General features: G+C 35.1%; 3 protein-coding genes across 3 annotated transcripts in view; 2 read left to right on the forward strand and 1 right to left on the reverse strand.

Moving 5' to 3' along the window:
• Nucleotides 1-1,672: 1,672 nt before the first annotated feature.
• Nucleotides 1,673-2,736, forward strand: LOC110109093. The gene is made up of 2 exons (XM_020840003.2): nt 1,673-2,391; nt 2,509-2,736. Exons 1-2 carry the CDS (start codon nt 1,693-1,695, stop codon nt 2,599-2,601), a joined length of 792 nt encoding a protein of 263 aa, XP_020695662.1. The 5' UTR covers nt 1,673-1,692; the 3' UTR covers nt 2,602-2,736.
• A 9,431-nt stretch (nt 2,737-12,167) lies between these two features.
• LOC110109095 (CBL-interacting serine/threonine-protein kinase 12) lies at nt 12,168-13,798 on the reverse strand. Its single transcript, XM_020840006.2, has one exon. The coding sequence runs from the start codon at nt 13,700-13,702 to the stop codon at nt 12,242-12,244; it is 1,461 nt and encodes a 486-aa protein (XP_020695665.1). The 5' UTR covers nt 13,703-13,798; the 3' UTR covers nt 12,168-12,241.
• A 9,599-nt stretch (nt 13,799-23,397) lies between these two features.
• Nucleotides 23,398-24,330, forward strand: part of LOC110109086 — a 44,208-nt gene continuing 43,275 nt past the window's right edge. Inside the window, exons 1-2 of the mRNA XM_020839989.2 lie at nt 23,398-24,014; nt 24,165-24,225. Of these exons, the coding sequence (XP_020695648.1) occupies nt 23,466-24,014; nt 24,165-24,225 (610 nt within the window). The 5' untranslated portion in view covers nt 23,398-23,465. The remainder of the gene's footprint in view (nt 24,015-24,164; nt 24,226-24,330) is intronic.

Genomic DNA, 24,330 nt, shown 5'->3' on the forward strand with positions numbered 1-24,330 from the left:
CTTTGTACAATGAATTCTTTTTCTAGCCAACCAAACAACCTATAAAGGAAATGCAGCTATGTGCACATCAATCAACAATTAATTTGTAGCACTTTACTTATATTGTTTGATTAATTATTATCTAAAATTTTTTAAATTTTAACCTTTTACGAAATTTTGGATTTTTATAAATGTTGCGTCCAGGAGTATTCGCGGCGGTAGAGAAATATAAAGTTTATCGTCTTAGTGTTGTACGAAAATCTGGTATGCAATCAGATAAGGAGAGAGGGTCTAGCATTTATAAGACACCAAGATTTTTACGTGGAAAACCCCTGAAAAAAGGGGGAAAAACCACGGGGCCTAGTCCAGTTTGAACGAATCCACTAGTATTTGCAGTCGATTACAAATGAGGCCCTTCCTTGGGAGAAGGCCTTAGCTTGATGTACATCTTATAGAGTACATTACATGATGTAAATACAAATAGTTACTATTGACGTATTCGTTTTGTTGGAAGGACTATAGTCGGCGGGCGACGGAAGTCGGAAAGACTGTAGTCGGCGGGCGACATAAGTCAGGAGGACCGTAGTCGGCGGGCGACGGAGGTCGAAAGAACTGTATTCGGCGGGAGACATAAGTCAAGAGGACCGTAGTCAGCGGGCGACGGAGGTCGGAAAGACTGTAGTCTGACGACAAAGATCAGAAGGACAACGTCAGGTAGAAGTCCAACAATGAAAAGAAATCCATCTTCGCGTAGACGTCCAACAAAGTCCGATAACCGGTAGAAGTCCGGCGTCGGGTAGAAAACTTGGCGAAGAGTGAAGGTTCGACGTCGGGTAGAAGTCCAACGTCTGTTGGTGGCAAAGGAGAACTCCGGGTTCACTTGGGCGGAGTTTCAGCGTCAGAAGGGAACTCTATTGAAAATTTGGAAGAATTTGCAGCATCACGTGGAAGTTGGGAAGAATTCCTGCGTTCTCCCGAATATCACGCAGAATCCTGACGTGTTCGGGCTACAGGAAGAGCTCCGGCGGTGGTCGAGGAGGAGCTTCTTCCTTCTCCTCCTTCTTCTCTTCTTCTTCTCTCTCTTCCCTTCTTCCTCTTTGTGTAGAATGAGGGCTCTATTTATAGTTTTTCTGGAGTGGCATAGCTCGTAAATAGGCGTGAGATCAGGGGCGATTGGGAGTGGTTTGAATGGACGGCAGATATCGAATCCTTTGATCATGCACCGTTCGTTGGACATTTGGAAGCCTTAATGATGTCGTAATTCGGCGATCTTGGGCTCGTTGGATTCTTCTCGTCGAGCCGCTCGATTCGAGTATAAGCTCATTAAAATCGGAGACCGTTTGGTAACTCAAATTGCGGTTTGAGCCTTCCAACAGCCTTCGGGTCCTTGATTCGGACTCATTTGGACTCGGATTGAGTTGAATTTGGTGTCGTTGGGTTTGTATTTCCGATACGCTCAGTTTGACTGTAAGCTCGCTGAAATCGGAGTTCAGGTTCTCCCAAAATTAATTTTTAAAGTTTCCAACAAGCTTTTGACTCGAGATTCGTGCCCGATCAAGCTAATTTTGTGATGTTGTATCAATAAAAAAATTCAAAATAAAAGAAATGTCAATTCAAGTTGAGAACTATGGATGATTGGTGTTTAATATAAATGGGTAATATCTAATATTAGCCGTTATTTAATTTTGCGCCAAGCTCTTTGGAATCTCGACCATGGAGACTGCTGCATCCTCTAACTCTTCTGCTCTTCCAAACCCTAACATTCCCACTGTTCCTCCTGTGAACTCCGCCGCGTTCAAGAGGGAAAACCGGAGGAAGCGAAAGGAAAGGAAGCGCCAAGAAAAGCTGCAGCTTCTGCTAGAAGACTGGGCTCCTCTCGCTGGCCTTCCAAGACCCGCCGCTCCCATCGCTATAACCACATCCGACACCGATTGGCCGTTGGAGCCCGTCACCGACGAGAATCCAGAGCCAACCGCTTGGAATCTCAACCTTAGATCGCCATCGCCAGCGCAGCCGCCGGCTTCTGCCGAGGCTTTGGCGCAGGCGAACGCCCTCAGATTGTGCCGGGAGTTCTTTGCCGCTGAGTGCGGTTCCGATGACGAAGACTGGGAAGTCGACGATCGTAATGATGGGAAAAGTTACAATTTTTTTAAGGGGCTTTTTCATAAAGAAGCAGATTTGAGGGATTTTTATCTGAGAGATTGGGCAAAGGGGGAGTTTTATTGCCTTGCATGTGAGGGGATTGGAGAGAAACTTGGGAAGAAGTTCGTTGGATTGGCTGCGGTCTCCCAGCATGCGACTTTCATTTCTAAGACGAAGAGGATAATGGTGCATCGGTCGTATGGAAGAGTGGTTTGTGAGTTGCTCGGTTGGGAAATCCATGGGCTTAGGGTTGTTCATTCTGATGATAATGTAAGTGACACAGATTCTCAGGCAAATTTGATCTTTGAATTGGTTCAATCTAATGAAGAAATTTGATTTCCCTTTTATGACGTTTGTGCTGATCCCATGCTGATTTTTTATAACCAGGATGAAGAAGCTCTGAAGGCTGCCATGGAGAATACTGAAGAAGATGGTGTTTATTTGATGGATGCTGTAGAGATGAATGTAGATATCCCTTGAGAGGCAATGGAACATTTGAATGTTTCCTCTCTTTCAGTTTAATTATCTATTACAAAACCAGGTAAAGTGTTTTTTTGGCTTGCTTCAGTCCTGAAAGAACCTTCCCTTATTTAGTTCCATGATGTTTTTCTATTATTTGGCATTAAATTAACTGTGAGATGCTTCAAAAATCTAATATTGGCCTATCCATGAATATCACCCTTGAGCATGCATCAACATCAATATAATATCAAGCCTTGTTTGCGGAAATCCTGCAATTCTAGGACAAAGACAATCTAATGGAAACCATCATGAGGCGGTATTCGACAGCTGCCAACGGTGACCGGTGACGGGCGGCCAGCGGTGGCGGCTTGCAGATGCAATGGCAATGACAATGCATTTACAGTTTGTTTGAAAATCGCCCAAAACTACTATGTTCTAAATACACCAAATTTATACTAAATGATGCATTTCAAATACACCAAAAGTTTACGGTGCATCTCTTTTACTTCGGATCAAATACTTTACCCTTATTTTACTTCATACCACATGCCACAGCCCATAGAACTTCCATAAAACTTCATTTTCCTCTGCAACTAATTCCAAATGCTCTTTGAGTACTAATTCCTGTTTTCTGATGCTTGAAACTATAAGATGCGTGCAACTCAAATCTCAAGGAAAAAAAAGTTGGCCGTTCTACCCTGCAGATCTGAGAATTTCTAACCAGTTACTTCACGTAAGTGGAGAAATCAGATTCTGATTTTTGTGAAGAATAATTCTTGGAAATTAGGCTATAATAAGAATACACAAGGCTCAAAGCTCATTCAAAACTCACAAGAAATTTGATTCAGGTTGGAATCAACTCTATCATGTTTGAGTTAAATCAAACGAGCCATTATGGCTTGAAACTAATTCCTAATTAATTTCTAGCAAGTTTCAATCACACGATGTGGGATAAAACTCAAAGTTTTGGGTGTCTTAAACAATCTCCTTCTCATATTGGCACTCTCAACGACCGTCATTATTCTATCTCAATTAAAAAACGTTAAGTATCACATATTACTAAATTTTGCTAAACTATGATAGAATCATAAAAAAAAGTATGCGAGTCACAAAATATATGAACCACTTGCTCTCGATCAAACCATCTGCTTTGATACTGCAAAATACGGGGTAAATTACAGAGGGCGAACTGTTTATTACGGGGTAAATTACAGAGGGCGAACACCGGACTAATAGAATTGTTCGGATTTGTTGCGCTTTTACTGACTACTTACTGCACTTTTGCAAATACTCAGTAAAAGTACATCAAATATTTAATTATGAACGAATTTTTATTGAGTATTTGTTGTAATTTTGCAAATACTCAAGTTGTGGCTTTGTGGTTTTCATTTATTCCCTTCAAATTTTATGATTTCTTGCATTTGAACTTGGATTGAATAAAAACCCTCCCATATATGAAAAAATATTTTGTGCGGACCCCGGATGACATCCAGAGATCAAACAGAACACATCATGTCACTTTTTACTCGGTACCAGGTGGTGATGTGGCACGTTCTGTCCGATGTCCACACATAATAATTTCCCCTCTTGATGTTGTTTGGGGTCCGCACACCAATGACCAAACTAAATACACCTAAACTTTATATTGTCTATAACCAGTCTTTGTCAACACTTGGACATCATAATGCTTGGATTCTACTAAAAAGATAACATTCATTATCAACATTTTCATGTATATGATATAAATAAGAGCTCCATATGGGTGTCAATAATATTTGACACGACACGAAGACCCTACTCGACCCGAAAATTTTTGCGTTAGACCCGACCCGTTTGAAAAAGGGGTCGGGTTCGGGTTCCCAAATTCGACCTGTTTGAAAAACGGATCATGTTCGGGTTGACCAGACGGGTTGTTGGGTCAACCCGAAAACCAGTTTAGAATGAGCTGCCCACGCTGCCCGAGGCTGTCCACACCTACCCCGGCTACCTACGTAGCTGCCCGCACCCTGCCTACGCCTGCCCACGGCTGCCCGCGCCTCGCAACCGCAGCTCGCAAGTCGAGCCCGCGCTCAAGCTGCCCGCCTGCTCGCCCGCGTCCGCGCACCCTAGCCCGTGTCCCCCTGCGCACCCGCGTCCCATGTCGGGTCGGGTCAACCCGGAAACCCGACGGGTCGGGTCCGAGTCTCCAACCCGTTTATCTATCAGTGTCGGGTTAGGGTTGAACCGATTGAACCCGAGTCAGTTCTGGGTTCGACACGAACTCGAACCCGACTCGTGATCGAAATTGACACCCCTAGAGCACCATATTTGATATTTCTAAAATAACTTTTTTTCAATCACATGATGTGGTATAAAACTCAAAGTTTTGGGTGTCTTAAACAGTCTCCTTCTCATATTGGCGCTCTCAACAACAGCCAATATTTTATCTCAATTAAAAAACGTTATCAAGTAGCATGTATGATGTATCTAGGACCTACTCAACCACAAAGAGTCACATATTACTAAATTTTACTAAACTATGATAGAATCATAAAAAAAATTATGCGATCAAAATATATGAACCACTTGCTCTCGATCAAACCATCGGCTTTGATACTGCTTATTACAGGGTAAATTACAGAGGGGTCTAAGTAGAAAAAATTATTCCTTGCGGACACCGGATGAAGAGAACCGTCTGGATTTATTGTGCTTTAACTGACTATTTGCTGCGTTTTTTGCAAATACTTAGTAAAAGTACATCAAATATTTAATTACGAATGATTTTTTATTGACTATTTATTGTACTTTTGCAAATACTCAATAAAAATACATTAAATATTTAATTATTTAGTAATAGCAAATATCCAGTGAAAGAGCATTAAATACTCAACAAAAATTCATTATTGACTGATGCAGCAGCTTTTCTCAAAAAAATAAAAAAGTAATAGCTATTCAAGCTTTTTCTGACAGATGTTTTATAGTATAATAATTATATTAATATATAATAAATGATGTATATTATTTTAATACATAATTGTTTTATTAAATATTAATTAATTCAAGCCGGCTCAAGTTTTAACAAGTTCGAACTCAAGCTTGTTTAATATTTGAGCTTTGGCCTGATAAGCTCAACTCGCAAGCTTGTTAACAAGTCAAGTTCTAACCTGTTCAAGAGCCGACTCGGCTCATTTACACCCCTAACTCAGAGTATCCATCAAGGAATGAAGGGGATTCAAATATCACATGAAAGTCGGCAGTGTTAGAACATATTATCAAGATCGAAAATGATGTGCCACAAAATAAACAAAAGCGAAAGAAAACATAATTCAGAGAACACCAAGATTTGCGTGATTTAACTTTCAAACAAGTTTTACATTCATGAAAGAATAAATAAGAGAGATGATATGATCCACTAAAATATATAACATTAGCCATAATTATGATGCATAAATTGAAGAAACACACACAACCCTTGCCAAAACAATAAAACGCTCATGCATAAATAAAGCCAATGCTTTAAAGGGCGAAGGCATAAGACGAGACAATTTACCTATTACGAAGCAAGGCATAATCCTTGAGGTATGGGGTGTAAGACCCATGAAATTTATTTTTGTAATATTTAATAAGTAAAAAATGGTTACAAATAAAATATAAGAAAAAAATGTAATAAATTTCAAAATCTAAAATTCATGCAACAATAACAAAATCAAGCTTTTATCTCACTATGTGGGATCGATTACATGAATCATTTTTCTCTGTTGTGTCATATTAAGAGTCAAATTCTCATTTAAACTTAATAAAAAAAGGACATTTCTAATATTTTCTAACCAAGTCTTTTTAGGTCTAGCTCTAACTCTTAATATAAGTCAAATCTAACACATCTACTTTCCTAACCAGGTCAGTAAAGGCTGTCGTTTTATGTGACCAAACCATCTAAGACGATTCTCTCTAATCTTATCTTCCAACCTTTTCATGTATATGTTCATTTAGTATCATGTCTTAAAGAGTAAAGCCACTCATCCACCTGAGCATCATTATCTCTATAACACTTAACTTTATTATGCTTCTCTTTTAATGGCCAACATTATGCACCATAAAGCGTTGCAAGTCTCACAACTATCTTATAGAATTTCCTCTTAAGATTGAGAGGAATTTTTCTATCACACAACAAGCCCGATGCATTCCTCGACTTCAACCATCCAACTTAAATTCTATTAATAATGTCCTCATCTATTTCACCAGCACTCTGAACAATAGATCCAAGATATCTAAAATGTGTACTCTTGTTAATGACTTGATCACTCAAAGTCACAATCTCCCCCACCCCAACTAAATCTATTATTATTAAAATTAAACTCCATATGCTCAGTTTTAGATCTACTCAAATGAAAGTCTTTAGACTCTAAGGTTAACCTCCATAATTCAAGTTTACCTTCAACACCTTCTCTAGTCTTATCAACAAGAGGAATATCATCAACAATAGCATACACCAGGATACAACTTCTTGCAAATGTCTAGTGAGACATCCATGACTAAAGCAAAAAGATATGAACTTAAGGTTAATCCCTGATGTAATCCAACTAAAATAGGATAATACTTGGTCAAATCACCTTGTATTTGAACACAAGTAACATCTCTTGCATACATATCCTTAATGACTTGAATATAAGTATTATTAACCACTTTCTTTTATAGAACTCTCCATAGCACTTATGCTAGAATTTTATCATATGCTTTCTCTAAATCAATAAATATCATATGTAGATCCTCCTTATTTTCTCTATACTTCTCTATCAAATCTCTCAATAAATGTATAGGTTCATTAGTTGACTTACCCGGCATGAATCCAAATTGATTTTGAGAAAACATTTAGGGCTGTTTGTATCGGATTACAACGGGAATTTAAGTGAATTACGCTCTAAATCCAGGACCAAACAGTTTTGTGCTGCGCGCTGTTAAATCCGCGGGATTTCAGTAAAATCCCGGATACGGATTAAGGCTTAAATCGGAGACTCCTTAGTTAAATACGAGGGTAGGCGGATTTAGTAAATCGAGCGGATTTATCCGAAAGAGCGCGCGAAAGGAGAAAGTTACCTTCACAAAGCCAGCGAGCTCCACGTTCTTGCTTGCGATCAACAATGTCGTAGCTTCCGATCCGGGTTGAAGTCGTCGCAAGGAGCGAAGATCGAACAGCCACGAAGGAGCCAAAGAAGCGCGCCTTGCAATCCTACACTGCAAAAGCAACGGACCGAAAACAAACGACGGAAGAGGAGTGAAGGCAAAACCCGGGACGCCTCTAGTTATTTATTGATGTATCTTAATTTATTATAGATTACATTATTAATACTTAAGTAAATTAATTAATAGTTATGTACAATTATGCATAATTAATAATAAATTAAAATATTAATAATTAAATAAAAAATTAAATTATTAATAATTAAATAAATTTAATTAAATTATTAATAATTAAATAATTTAACTTAATGCATAATTAATAATTAATATTAATACAATTATCTTAATTAAATAACTAAATATATATTATTAAAATATATAATCAATAGCTGTAAATAAGTAATTAACGATAATTTGTATTTAACATGTATACTTTTTATTAATTAATGACTAGAAAGTCGTACGCAGGAGGCAAACTCGGAAACAACCACGAGGAGGTCGCAGGGAGCGACGTGGTTGCAATCTTACAATCTGCAACTAGCGCACGAAGTCGAAGAGCACGACGAAAAGAGAAGATGAAAGGAAACCATAGAATGCCTCTAAAAGTATTATTGATTTAACTTAATTAAATAATTTAAATTATTAATAATAAGTAAATTATTTAATAGTTAAATTGTATAATTAGTGCTAAATTAATTATCTAATTTAACTTTAATTGTATAAGTAGTAATTAAATATTAATATATTAGATTAATTAATAATTTAATATATCTATTATTAACATAATATAATTAAATTGTGTAAATAATAATAATAAGTAATTTGTACTAAACATATTATTTAAATTTATAACACATTATAATTTTTATTTTTAATCGTATAATTTATTTTTAAGTTATCAATTATATTTTTCACATTTAAATCCATAATGCTATTAAATCCTGGAAATATGTTACCAACAGTTTTCTTAGGATTTAACGGATTTAACATTTGCATAGCCAAACAGGTTATCAGGATTTAACACATTTCGGATTTACTAAATCCGGGTTTAAAGGATTTACTAAATCCCATAAAGTTAAAAATCTCACTTTGTTGTCAAACAGCCCCTTAGTATCACACCGCAACATATGCTCCATAACTCTCTCCCACAATTTTAAATTATGACACATTAACATAATTCCTTTATAATCCGCACAATCTTATGGATCACCTTTATTCTTAAAAATAGAAATCAATACACTCATTCTTGACTCATCTGACATCTTTTTAGTCTTCAAAATAATATTAAAAAGTTTAGTAAGCTAAAAGATTTATTCATCTCCTAAGTATTTTCACACCTCTATTAGAATATCACCCGGTCCAACAGCTTTTTCTTACTTCATTTTCTTTAAAGCCTCTCTAACTTAGATTTTACCTATGATGCACCGACACTTCTCCTCAAAGAGGCGTGCAGTGTTCGACACCGTATTCGACACGACACTCGTCCGACACTCCTCCGACACGTGTCGGACACGCCGAAAACGTGTCCGATTAAAAAAATATTAAAAACTAATTGGACACGCGTGTCCGACACGCGTATCTTAAATATTTTATAATGTTTTTAAAAAATATAATTTATTATGTTTGGCGAGATTTAAATTAAATTTCTTATTTCCTATCCACAACACCAAATCAACGTCTGCATTTAATACCTATTCATCGAATATTTTCATTTTCATTTATTTGACAGTGAAGGTATTTTCATCTCCTCTATTTTTTGTACAATTACAAATCTTTCTCTTGTTGAATCAGAGTTGAAAGCAGTGATATTCAATGATGATGATATTGAATGCCAAAAACAAACCTCTAAAGCTAATCCTAGCACTTGAAGCTTGAATGCTTGTTGTTGTAGTAAGTGATTATTTGCTTATATTTTTGTGGTTGTATTAGATATTTTATACTAAATATTTTATATTATAAACTAGACAAGTTATCATGTCATTCATTTATTATTGTTTGTCATTTCTAATATGATATTACATTAATATATATACACTATATAAAAAAATGTATTGCCGTGTCCGCACCGTACCCGTGTCCTATATTTAAAAAAACCGTGTCCCGTGTCCGTGTCGTGTCGTGTCCGTGTCGCCGTGTCCGTGTCCATGCATCATAGGATTTTACTAATATGTCGATAAAAACAATAATATTTATTTTCATTTAGAGTGTTAAGGTCACTAAAGTCAATCGTATTCTCACAATCTTCATTGAAAAGTTTAACAAAATATTTCACACACCTTTATTGAATACCCTATTCTAATAAAAGTATTGTTTAATCTTCATCCTTAATACACTTTACTCGAACTAAACCCTTGCTACTATATATTTTTTGGCTAACTTCTACATATAATTTTCGTTCGTTCTCCTTAATATATAATATATTATATAAATCATTAAAAGCTAAAATCTTTGCCGCTCATATTGTTTTCTTAGACTCCTTACAGACCTCTTTATATCTTTCTCAATTATCAGAAATTTTACATCTAAATAAATTTTTATAATAAATCTTTTTTTATCTTTTCTTGTATATTTTAATTTCACCATCAATTATTTTTACTATTACGAGTTTTTTCGTTTGATACTCAAAGCATATTTTTTTTCAGCATTCTTAATATCACTAACTACTTTTTTTCACATAGCATTGACTTCCTCTTGCACAAACAAAATGTAATTTTTTCAACATTCTTAATATATTATCTTCTTATGAATCATAATTTATATTAATTCAATTAATTTGTCTGTAAGGGAACATATATTCCAAGTTTTTATCTTAATTTTAATTTCATGGACTAGGTTCTTTGCCCACATCCGTCTATGATGTGAGAACTCTTGCCTATAACAAAGCACTTGAGCGTCGTTGCAGTGGCCTTTACGCACTTGTCACTGTATTTAGGCCATACAGCATGTCGCTTTCAGGGGACGCCCTAGCATGAACACAATTTATTAAATTATTTATGTCATGATTATTCGATAAGTTTTACATTGGCTATCGACTACCTAATGTAACCCTCCACTTTTCACATCTAAGAATTGGGAACTGATAATGACAGTCTTAAAATCTAAAATTCATAGTTTAATTAAAAAAACTGATTGACACAAAGAGACCTCTCATGATGGAGAGTTAGAGATGCGTGGTTTCTATGATGAGTTGGCTTCTTCGATGATGAAGAGCAGCATTGACAAGGCAATATGCAGTGAAAATGATAGAGTAAAAAAAAACTAAGCGCTGAAAGTCAATGACGAAGATAACAAGTGGTGAGGGAGTCCTTAGTGTAGCAATCCAAGAGCCAGAAACATAGATGACGTTGACAAAGTAAGTCAAAAGTTAAGGCTTCAATTTTTTGCATGCTTGCAGGAGAAGAATTAATTTGATAGAAATTAACTTTCATGAGATTAAAATGCAAATAATCTTTTTATCCGATTTTTGTTTAGATAGATGGAGAAGATATTAATCATATGTTGAAATTTAATAAGTTCATAATTTCATTTAATTTAACTTTATTTGAGTTACAACATAAGATTATCACCCTACTAATAGAACACCAAAAGTTGCAATTCATATGTCCCCACAGACTAGATACCTCCTTAACAATAAACTTATGTTTTTATGTTGAAAATGGATTTGACCACTAAGGACATCTCCAATCGAAAAACTCAATTTTCACTCCAAAATACAGTAATACATCAAAATGCAGAAACTCATCTCCAATTGAACTCCATTTTCTAACAAAAAAAAAATCCTAGTATATTATTTCACATACTTTATTTTATATGTTTTTAATCATATATTTATATTAAAAGAAAAAACATATGCGGGTGAACAATGCGACGCCAATATTGACATCGCACTGTTCACCCGCAAGCAAATAGCGGAAAGTTTGACGTTCAGCTGGAGCGACCAAACGACGTCATACACATGTTTGACGTTCGACTGGAGAAGGCCTAACATTTCCAAATCAACTTTAATTCACCTATGGTTCTCACTTCACAACATAAGGGGTAACCTTTTATCACATTAATAGAAGCATGAAGATCTTAGAAGTTCATTTTGGTCAAGCAATACTAGAATTAGGATCCAAAAAAAAAAAAGAGAATAATCCATAATGATCATTTTGCTTACATTAATATAAAGGTAAATTTAAAATACTGAGCATTGTTGTAAGAAAACAGTAAATTCAAATATAATTACCATGATCATCAAATTTTAAGAATTAGGCAAAATCAATTCAAAAAGCATCCTACCAAGTAACACAAACTATACTTGTCAATCTAAAGTAAGAATGAATTGAATCACAATACATAACTTATATTTCCATTACTAAGAATCATTAGAAGAAAAAATAAATAACAACATAAAATATTACATTGTCAAAAATGTGGCAAAAGAAACCAAGATGTTATAAAGCATAAATCAGCAATATTATGGAAAATCGTGCAAACAATAGGGAAATAATGAAATGTGTCACTTGTAGTCAGGAGTAGTGGCGATATTGTTTGGGGGATCAGATACATACATTAGGCTCTGCAATCCCGGTTTTAATTCCCTGTTATAGAACTCCTCATACTCTCCTCTGTCACCTGCTTTCTTCTTCACCTCCACCATCACAAGTGAAGAAGTCAACTCAAATATCTCTGCGGCTATTGTCAATGGCCCCTTCTCTCCCTCCCTAGTCCCTTCCAAGCTCACCTGGAAGTCTTTCTTCCTCACTGTGAAGCTCACCAACTTTGCAATGTCCTCCAATTTTGATATAATCATAGGCACGGGCTCACCAGATACAAACCTTGCCTCCTCCCCCCTCTCTTCAAACAATCCAGAAAGATTAAAACCTTGCGAGAATGATATGATGTCGAAAGCATTCAGGCTGGCTGGTCTGGGAAGCCCCATTATCAGCCCCTTAGAGATGTACATTGTGGCAGGGCAGGAGGCCGCGGAGCAATCGGAATCGCAGCCAGAATCCGACGTCTCATCATGCTTCTCTGATGACGGAGTCTCCGGGGCATTTGTAGGAGGCGACTCATCGATTTCATCGATGCTGTGGAGCTTGTCATTCTCGATGTAGAATCGAATATGGCGAAACCCTTTTTTGAACCACAGATTCTCCATGATTTCAGGAATGGTGATCCGCGTCTGGGGATTCGTGTCCAGAAGGCGAAAGAGAAGCTTGCTGAGATCGGGGGAGAACCAGCTAGGGCATCGAAATGCCCCTTTATAGATTTTGCGGTACATCGCCAAGACGTTCTGATCGTGGAAAGGGAGATAGCCAGCCATAAGCACGAATAGAATGATCCCAGAGGACCAGATATCAACCCTAGCCGCGTCGTACCCTTTCCTGGAGAGCACCTCCGGCGCGACGTACGCCGGAGTACCGCAAAAGGTGTGGAAGAGCCCATCCTGCCGAATCTGATCGGAGACCGCGCTGAGCCCAAAATCAGAGACTTTGAGATCCCCCTTTTCGTCAAGTAGTAGGTTCTCCGGCTTGAGATCCCGATGGAAAACGCCGCGGGCGTGGCAGAAACAAACGGCCGATATCAATTGCTGAAAGTATTGGCGGGCCGCGTCCTCCTTTAGCCGGCCTTTAGCGACTTTGCTGAAGAGCTCCCCTCCGCGGACGTACTCCATCACAAAGTAAATCTTGGTCTTGGTGGCCATGACCTCGAAGAGATGGACAATGTTGGGGTGGCGAACACGGCGGAGGATTCCGATCTCGCGCTTGATGTGAGCGGCAAGGCCGCTCTTTAAGATGCGCTCCTTGTCAAGGACCTTAATGGCGACAGATTCGTCGGTCTTCAAGTTTTTCGCGTAGAAAACCTTGGCGAACGTGCCTTGGCCAAGGAGTTTCCCCAGTTCGTAACGGCCAAGGATGACAGCGCTCTGCCTCTCCTTCTTAGGCTTCAGCGACGGCTCCACCGCCATGGGAGCCATAGCTCCTCGAAAGAGCAAAACTTTGTTCTCCTACGTTTATAGAAGGGAGGGGAGGGTATAGTGGCCGTCTCCAGAGGTGAAAATAGAGGCGACACGGGAGGTTGGAATGGGCGAATTGGAGAAGGGCCGAACATGACGGAACCGTTATCGCTCCCTTGCCAGCTTTGAACTTTGATGGTTAGAAATGCACGGGAGCCTCGTGAACGCCGTCAAGGGTTCCGTTATGTAACTTAGTGGTGAATTTAACGAATTTTTACTTTTTGATTCAAATTAAAGAGCATCTTCTTTTCTAATGTTCATTTTATTAAATATTTTTATAATAAATATCTAACATTGCCTTAAAACTTAATTATAATTTAAATAAATCTTCTTAGTTGTTAGAGACAACATTTTAAAACTTTAATGGACTGTTTGCTTAATTAATCAAATTAAAAATTATTTGTTCTTTAATCTCCTACAAAATATTAGTTTTTAAATAAGAAAAATATTGATTTTTTTTTTCAAAAAAAGGTCACCATGAGTTAAGGTATATATATATATATATATATATTTTTATAAAAATCATCTTATTCAATATCTTGTGTATTAATATTTATGAAGAAAACGAGAGTTATTTTTAATTTACATGACAAATAAATCTTTTTTTTAATATTTATCTTTTTTCTGTTGGATTTGATATAAGTATGACTTCTGCATTGATCAGTATGGTCCCTTATGATGGTTTTCGGTTTGCATTTCCTGCGAATTATGTCTTGGACAATGATGTACCAACTTGCAGCCCCCCTAGGACGGCCCTTGGGCAACCAGGGGAACTCGATACAACTACTTATATTCTTTAATTTTTTGAGTCCATGCATTACGGTTGCTCTAGTTCGTGCTCGGTTTTGGGTGTCTTTATGTTTTGGAATATTTTATGTATTCTTTATTGTCCTTTTTCAGGATTTAGTTTTATTTTTTGGGATTTCTTCGAGCTAGCCTCTCTTTTTTTTAGGCTTTAGTTTCTTTACATGTAATTTTCTTGATTAATATATGGGCTATGCCCAAATTTTCCAAAAAATAAAAAAATAATCTTTTTGCAAAAAATAAATAAATCTTTAAGTAGTTGATTGATTTAAAACATTTAAAGTTTATATATATTTTAAATACAATCTAGCACATAATCAAAATATTTTAGAACTTTTGTTAGTGATCAGATGATCCTAAGTCTAATTAAAAATAATTACATATTTAAATTTTTTTTATCAAGGCTTCGTTTGGAATGGTTTTTTTAATGCTTCTTAAAACAGTTTTTTAATAAATTTTTTGCACTAGAAAGCTACTTTAAGCAGCAGCGAGAAAGTTGTCCTAAACAAAACCTAAATCTCATTATGTCCGTCAAATTAGAGTTAGAGTAAATTAATGAAAAAATCTGGGGCGCGGCTCACTTTAAGTTATTTGTTGAGAATTTTGACTATCAATCCAGAGGTATTTAATTTGAAATTTAAATATTTAATGTGTATGCGAATTTATCTTAATTGACACAAAAGTCTAAAAAAATTAAAAAATTTGGGCTATATTCAAATACACGAGCATGGATTGAGCTCAAAGTAACTCGCATATAGCTTGCTCAAGTGTATTGTATTTGATAGTTAAATTTTTAATCTAAAATGAATCAAATCATCCCATAAAAAATGAACAAAAAATCTTTTTTAATTTTATTGCTAATAGTTTCTTATAGGTTCTGACTTGCAAACGCTTCGCCGTCAAACTAGAGCGGCCAGAAACGGCAAAGTGAAACGGTCTAAACGGAATTGTGTTCGTAACGATAACGGCCAAACTACAGTCGCTGACCTGTTGGACTTCTCCTCCTCTGAATAATTGGAATTAATTGCAGAAAATCTGGAGAATAAACGAGAATATTGACACGTGGCCAAATTTTAAGCTTCTCATATGTGGGCCCGAATCACGCAGTCAGCTGGGCCCGAAGATCCGAGAGGCTGTGGACGGAGGCGGCTGAGCGGTCCGCGTGCTGCTCTTATTTTTTGTAAATATAAATTATGTTGGGCGGCTTGGTTTGATAAAAAAATTGCAGCTGATAAAATATTTTTATATAAAATAATTTTTGTCTATTTTAAAAAAAAATTGATGGAAGCAAAGATTATAAATAAAGCTGTCGTAGCTGTTTATCACAGTGATCGGCTTCTCATTCATTGTGGCATTGTGATTTTGTTTGATATGATTTTTTATTATTTTTTAAAATAATTTTTAATATAAAAATTTTAAATTTTATATTAAAATTTATTTTTGCAAGCAATAAGAAAGTCGTTCCAAATGAAGTCTAAAAAATATAATGCCTGTCAGCACACCACTTGCCTAGTCAGCACATGGAGAGGACCATTCTTCCTGTCACAAGGGTAACGCCATCATCCACACCGTAACAAACTAAGTACACAACGCATGTACTCAATTTTATAACAAATTGTCCTCACTCAACTTTATATTTACACTCATTCATGTACAAATGATGTACAATATTTTTAATACAAATGAAATTCTCACAAACTACATTCTTCTTCCTTCTTTTCTTTATTGTCTTTGTGCCTTTCTTTGTTTATTCCTTAAGCTAACAAGATCTTTTATGGTATAAAAGCATCAAGCTATTCATCTAATGGGGCAATCAAGATTCAGTTGCTACCCTCCCACCCAACTCCAACCTGTCTGCTTCCTTAGCTGAGTTCAATGTACTAGCCCCACTTAACTTTCTCATCTCCAACCTCAAAAGCCTAGTTCCCACGCAACTAACCAATTACAACTATGTTATATGGCGTCTCTAACTCCACCAGCATTTGTCCACCAATGGCTTCGAAGGCCATCTTACTCGAACTAATCCATGCCCATCTGATACCTCTACTGAAGCTTACAATCTATGGTGATTAATTGATTGCAATTTAATCTCTGATTTATTCTCCACCATATCCCCTCAGTTCTTCCCTATGTCATCGCCCTCTCCACAGCTCACAAAATTTGGATAACCCTTGAGCAGAGATTATAACCTACAAATGGGTCTTGTGTCATTCAGCTCAAAAAATGAGATTTTTTTATCAAATCCAGATGAGAGATTGCTCAATGCAATAATACCTAGCACGTTTCAAAATTATGGTCGACAATATAGCCGCTATAGGCTCACACATTGATACCGAAGACATCATATTATACATCTTAAAAGGTCTTCCCTCTGCCTACAATCGGTTCAAAATGGCCATATGAACCTCTCTTAACCCAATTAGTATAGACGTTCTCTACTCCCTCCTATGCAACAAGAAAATAAACCTCCACAATGAACATCTCAAAGACGCCATACAACATTCAAACGCCATAGCCTTATTTTCCAGTTGCACTGGTTCAACTCGTGGGTGATTCTCGCAATCTAACACCACCCGTTCCTCCCATGGACGCAGCTCCTTCTCTCGACAAATTCCCAACTCATGCTTTTTAGCTCATCATTTGAATTTTAATAATTTCATGTAAAAGAGGGGATCAGAACCATGTGAAGTGAGGTTATCATAGATCCTCAAAATTTCCTTTTTATATTTTATGTATTTTTATTCTTTTATAGTCAAGAGCTATTGATAGATTAGTGACTATACTGATATCCTATTCCTAACTATTGTATATAATTTTGATAGTGTAATATTATAATGTCTATGATTTTAGGAAATTCAGTTGGAGTGATTTATTGATTAATTCATAGAAGCTCTAGTTGACTATTTAAGTGATTAAACAATTATAATTATTCTTGGTTTGATATGAAGCGTACGTGACACTAAATGCTGCTAACACGAGTGATTATATGAATAAATTCATCCTTGCACTAGTTGCGGGTAGGACAAATAAGTTTGATTTTAATATTTACTTCACCTAATTTGAAATAGCATAATAAAATAAAAATGACATGATCCTTCACCCACATGAGGAAGAGCAATATATATATATATAATATTTTAGTTAAAAAAAAACGTTCAAAATGAAGCTTTAATCATGTTATTTCGAACAAGTAAGTCTTGGATTGTAAGATATCACAAAATCTCTTACCCTTCATTTGGAACCTCTAATTGACCATCTTTGTTGTTAGTTTGTTACATAGAAAACATTCTCAATTTCATTTTCTTTATCATGCCCAATATCAAATTTAGAATAATTATCTATTTATCGTTTTAATCATTTACCAGAGTTTCTATAAATTATTAATATAAATTGATAAATATCTAATGAAAGCATCTAATAATCATATATATCAAACTATTTCACTATATTCACTCTTCCAAAGTCAATATACAATAGCCATGAAATTAATATGATTCTTCCCCAACCTGAAATCATTAAAATCCACATAGTGGACAAAAAGCTCACTAAAGCTTTAAACAAGGACTAAAGAATATATATAACATGTTTAGTCCAGTCAATATAATCAATAATAAATAATAATCAAATATAATCAATAAAACTCAAAATAATTAATAATAAAGGAAGAGTATCATTACACTTAATCTAGCAAACAATAAAATGTATAATAATTAATAAATCATAAAACAATAAATCAGTAAAGAAATTATGACCTACAAAATTTAATATTATTAATTATATCTATCTTATCTATTTATATGCACCATCTGTTCATATACTATTTATGCATCAACTATTATCAATGTTATTAATATATATGTTAATGAAATCAGTGTTATCAATGTATGCATGCATCAGTATATAATTTAGCACGACAAGATATCCAATTTTATTGTGACATTTTCATCATCTTTTATCCAAACTCAACGGCAGATATAAGGGGAAGGGCCCGCGGTGGCACGTGCCTTTCCCCCCGACAAAAAAATTCATGATTTAATCATGTTCGTTTTCTTCATTGCCCTAATATTCTTCGGCTTCACCGAAGCTTTTGCCTCTCGTGAGTCGAGCCGCACATGAAATCTTAGGCTTCGTTTGAGATGACTTTTTTATTGCTTTCTAAAACGGAGTCTTCACGTAGCGTTGCCCCTGCGGCCTGCCCTTGCCTCCTCCAATTGTTCCACCCACCGTCCATCCCTCATTAGTCCTCGCATTGCCCTTCTTCTGCTTCGCGTGTTTTGCTTCGCCCTTCTTCTGTTTCGCATAGTTGTCACGTCACCCTTCTTCTTGAGTTTGCATTATATATATTTTTGTATTCTACAAATTTCAGATTTGGGGAAAGTGATGAAAATCAGAAGCAATGTATTCTTGATTGCAATTTGCAAACATGTTTTCTCAAATCGATTTCTACACATTGCTGACTATGCTGTTTACATTCAAAACTCTTTTGTTTGCATATTTTATTTTAGTTTTGTTCTATTGTTTTTTAATTTATAAGTTTGCTGAGTTAATATAAGTTATGTTTATAACATTTGTTTATAACTTTTGTTGAGTTTGTAGCTTTATTTGCATATTTTTTACTTTATAAATTTTGTTGTTTTATAGTTTATATTATATAAGTTTTATTTATTTTAGGTTGTTTGAATTTGTATAAAGATTATGAAGAAGTATTTTAAGAAATCCTCACAATCAACACTAATAGGGGATTCAAAAAATAATAATGATGAACAAAAAAATTAAAAGAAATCTAGCAATAGGTGAATCATCAAAAAACACGATACGGATCTAGATAATCTTCAATAAGATCATGAAATGTATAAATATTTTTGAATTTAGTTTTAACAATTGTGATCAAATTTGAATATCATATTTGCAAAAAGGACCATGTCAACCTCGATCACAATCTTGACTTCCTTAAAAGTAAGTAATCCATGGTGGTTTGGTAGATACTTCAGCTGATTATAGTATATTATTCAGAAAAATAAAGTATATTGTTTGTATTGTTATCTTTTTTGAGTTGAAGGAAGAGAAAAAGAAGATGACGAGATATTTCGCAGAAATGGATTCTCGAATTGAAAAAAAATCCTGATAAATTTTATCTTCATGTAAGATGACCTAATAGTGTTCATAATAATACAAGACAAAATTATGCAGATTTAATGAAACAAGATCAACATATTAACTTTATCTTTCATGTGCAGTCTGATCGAGCTACAAATGCATACCGTGTCTGCTTAAATTCTTTTATTGATTGTGTGAAATTCCTACTAAGATAAGATTTAGTTTTTTGGGGACATAAAGATCAAGAGTTTTAATTCCAAAAATCAAGAAAATTATCTTGAGCTGCTTCAATTTTTAGCTAAATATAATGAATATATAAGTAATGTCATACTAAAGAATGCTCTTAAAAATTTGAAATTAATTACCCTTGAGATTCAAAAAGATATTTATAGAGCTATTTTCATTGCAATTACCAACCATATAAAATAAGAAGTTGGTGATAGTTGCTTTTCTATTATGATGAAACTCGTGATATTTCTATGAAAAAACAAATGGATGTCATTATACGATATGTCAAAAAGGCCAAATTATTGAACATTTTTTTGATATTATATATGTTCCTGAAACTTCAGCTAGATTATATTCACTATTTCTCACACCTACTTAAGTTAGCATTTGTTATAGTTGCAAAAAAAAAAAATCATGTTTAGATTGCATTGTTGTTTACTATCATTTCAAATATGATGAATATTATTGGTGTTTCATGCAAAATCATGATCAAATAAGAGATAAACAATGTGAGATGACATTAAATGCACTACAAAATGGTGAGGTATTCGTTGGACGAAGATTAAATCAAAAAATATTTTTAAGTCGTGCTGGTGAAACAAGACGGGGTTCTCATTATGAGTCATTGATTAGATTGATCACAATATTCTCCTCAGTTATTAATGTGCTTAAAATAATTTTGAAAGATGGCGTTAGCTCAGAACATAGAGGAGAGGCTTACGCATTATTAGATTCAATGCAATCCTTTGACTTCTTTTTTAGTTTGCATTTAATAAAAGACATTTTTTGAATCATTGTTAAACTATCAGAAGCTTTGCAAAGAAAAGATCAGGACATTGTGAATGCCATATTTTTTAAAAAAATTAGATTACAAGACATGAGAGATAAAAAATGTGATGAATTCATTAAAAATATGACTTTTTTGTGTTGAACAAAAAATTATCACTCCAAATTTAGGTGATAAATAGATTGTTTGTGGAAAACTTTGACGTGGACTTCAAGAAATGACAAATTTACATCATTACCAAGTTGATGTATTCTACACATTACTTGATATGCAACTTCAAGAGTTGAATAATCATTTCATTGAGGTTAATATTGGACTACTTTTATGTATTACTTATTTGAATTCATCAAATTTGTTCTATGCATTCAACAAAGAGAAGTTAATTGAAATGACAGACTTATATCCAAGTGATTTCATTCCTTCCGATTTGAGGATTTTTTATAATCAGCTGAAAACTTATATTATGGATATGTGGTTTGATGTTCAATTTTCATTGTTAAAAGATATAACAAGTCTTGTTGAAAAAATAGTTCATAATATAAAGGAAATACTATATCCCCTTATTTTTAGGTTATTAAATCTGTCATTAGTACAACTAATTATAATAGTAGCAGTTGAAAGAGCATTTCCTATAATGAATGTCATAAAAAATCGATTACGCAATCAAATTGAATATCAGTGGATGAACGATACTTTAATCACTTATATTTAAAAAGAAATTTTAGATTTTATTGACAATGATGTTATTATTCATTTTTTTTCAAAATATGAAGAGTAAGCGATATAAATTGTAAATGTATTTCATCTTATATTTAATACTTTATTTTTTAAACAAATTTTATAAAAACTTCTAATATCGATCCCAATCCCGAATGAAAAATGTTGAGGAGATTAAAAAAAAGGCCTCTATGAAAAGTTTCTGGCTCCTCCACTGCCACAACTACTTCCCAATTGATCATCAATTATATCAAGGGAGATTTACATACATACCACTTAATACTATTCTATTTACATATTTAACACCTAAAACTTTAATATTATATAAATACCACCCATAGTTCATTTGCCCGAATGAAAAATGTTGAGGAGATTAAAAAAAAGGCCTCTATGAAAAGTTTCTGGCTCCGCCACTGCCACAACTACTTCCCAATTGATCATCAATTATATCAATTATCGCTCATTCAATTAATCAATTATCATTATATACAGCTTCATTAAATCAGTAAAGAGTCGTCACACTTTGTCTGTCGGTATAACCAGTCATCAATTACATACTACAACTGGTATAACACTGCAATCCATCTTTAAAAGAAAGTTCATCAGACCACTCTCATGTGCAGGGTATTAACGTTTTAAGAGCCAACCGATATTAATTATACTGTTAACAGCCTGCCCGCTTTGCTTTTATTGTAATTGTCACATCCATTTATATGAAATACACCATGAAATGAAATATTTATAAAAATGCACAAAAATCACATATTAATCTAGAGCTTACAAAATTATAACTCCTAATTTACCCTATAAAATGCAATAATATTACAATCAAAATGTCTGTACAATACACATCTATCATATACGAAAGGTTACACAGTAAGAACTCAATGAATCAGAAGAAATGTATTTGTATCGATTTAGGAAAGAAGAAATCCGCCAAACTCAAAATTATTAAAAACTAAAATGAGATTTGAATTACTTACAACGATTATGATAAATCTTTGAATAAAATCAACAAACTAAAAAGCCTCGAACAATCTTATCTCTCCTCCCTTTCTTTTCCTTCCTATCTTTCTCCCCTCTTCCTTCCCGAGCAAGTCACAACGGTGAGGGGCGAAATGGGTTGGGTGCTAAAGAATTTTATAATTTAATATATTTAAAAATGTTGTTAGTGGCCTAGAGCAATGGAAAATTTTAGCACCGCTGTGCTTTAGTTTAAATAGAAATTTAATTTTTTTTTTGTTCTCACATTCTAGGTCACCAAATATTCTCTATTGGCAAGATAACATCACATTGAGAATATTCTTGCGCTTAATGATGATTATGAGATTATCATCATTTGTCTGATTGTCATTTTGACACAACACTAACTCTCGATGTCTAGCATTACTTGCCAGCCAATACCTGATGTCGACCAACACCAATGCTTCACACCCATTGCTACTTATCACTTGACGTCCACTAAGTTTTGCCAATCAAAGATGATGCTCGTAACCATCATTAGTAGAAATAACCCTGCAAAGTCTAAACTATTACATTGTGATCCTATCCTCCTTACTCATTAGGGCAAATCATTGTAATCAATTACTCATTGCTCTAAATGTCTTCAAGTGGGTTAGACCTACTGTTTTTTTTTAATTTTTAAATGTAAAAAACCTATATCTTTTTTATGCAAATCTCTGTATCTTGATTATACATGAAAACTATTATAAACTTAGATGTAAACCTAATCTTTAATGCCATAAATTTTATAGCACCGTATCTGTATAATATATTCAAAAATATTATGCATAAAATATACATATTTACGAAATAATAAATATTGGGGAGACTAATAAGTAATAATCGAATATAAAAATTTACTGAATTATCCCAATAAATAACACTCTAAATATCAAATATCTTGTTTGCAAGATCGAAACCGATAATGCTCAATCGGTTTCCACAGTTGCGATCCATAAACAGGCAGCGGAATCCATCTTATATGAAGATTCGTGTTTATGATTTAATGAACGGCGATCCATCGTACAAACTTTCTGTAAAGTCTTTGCTCGTAGGTAAACATCCCTCGTAGAAGCCCGTGGCGCGCCTATGAGAGTTTTGCAACTTCGCGGGGAAAATTGGATCAAACCTGCTGTTCTCCGGCGAGCGTCGGCCATGGCAGCGGAAACTGAAGGCATAGCCCTTCTATCGATGTATGGAGACGATGAGGAGGAGGAAGAAGCTGCTGTCGCTGCGGAGGAGGAAAAAACTGCCGCCAGTGCCCCGGTGGAAAACGACGACGTCGAAGATAGCGACGAGAATCTGAAGGACAACCAGAACAAGAGCAACCAACCACCGCAGCACGTTCCAGACAAATCCCCTCAACCCTTCAACTCTCCCTCTCTGCTTCAAGCTCTTGAAGGTGCCGAGATCAAAACCCTAAGGAGTCCATTTCCGCATCAAACTCCCACGCCACAGCCGCCAGCGTCTCGGTCGCAGCTTTCTTCTCCATTAAGCCTGACGTCTCCTTCTCCTCCCGCTGCTCCAGTCCCTCCGTCTGCTGTGCTGGAATATCCCGATGGTCATATAGCCAGAAGAAGCGCGCTGGTTATTGTGGACTACGCTCAAGATGAAACGGCAATGTCTCCTGAAGCCGAGGTACCTTTTTTTTAATACATTTGTAATTTCAATTAGGAAATGCTGTTTGGACCTGGAAGTTCTCTTTCCATGGTCTCATCATCATAGTCTTGATTCTTTGGCTATACTTACTGTATCTGAAAAATGCTCTATTTTCTTGGTATTTTGTAGATGTTGGAGATTGAGGTTTATGGACGTGTCATCTTTGGGGCCGAACTTCATGTTTCTGATGGTAAGTACTAGAGACATCATGTAATTGCCCAATCTATTTGGATTCTCTTTTTCCTGGTTTTAGTGAGGTTCAGGCAGAGGCTTTTGGTTTTTTGATATTATTATT

Source organism: Dendrobium catenatum, unplaced genomic scaffold (genome assembly GCF_001605985.2).
Source record: "Dendrobium catenatum unplaced genomic scaffold, ASM160598v2 original_scaffold_117410, whole genome shotgun sequence".
NCBI classification, from domain to species: Eukaryota; Viridiplantae; Streptophyta; class Magnoliopsida; order Asparagales; family Orchidaceae; genus Dendrobium; species Dendrobium catenatum.

Coding starts and splice junctions, on each gene's coding strand:
- LOC110109093 (XM_020840003.2), top strand. CDS start 1,693: ATGGAGACTGCTGCATCCTCTAACTCTTCTGCTCTTCCAAACCCTAAC. Junction 2,392..2,508: donor TTGTTCATTCTGATGATAAT/GTAAGTGACACA, acceptor TTTTATAACCAG/GATGAAGAAGCTCTGAAGGC.
- LOC110109095 (XM_020840006.2), bottom strand. CDS start 13,702: ATGGCTCCCATGGCGGTGGAGCCGTCGCTGAAGCCTAAGAAGGAGAGG.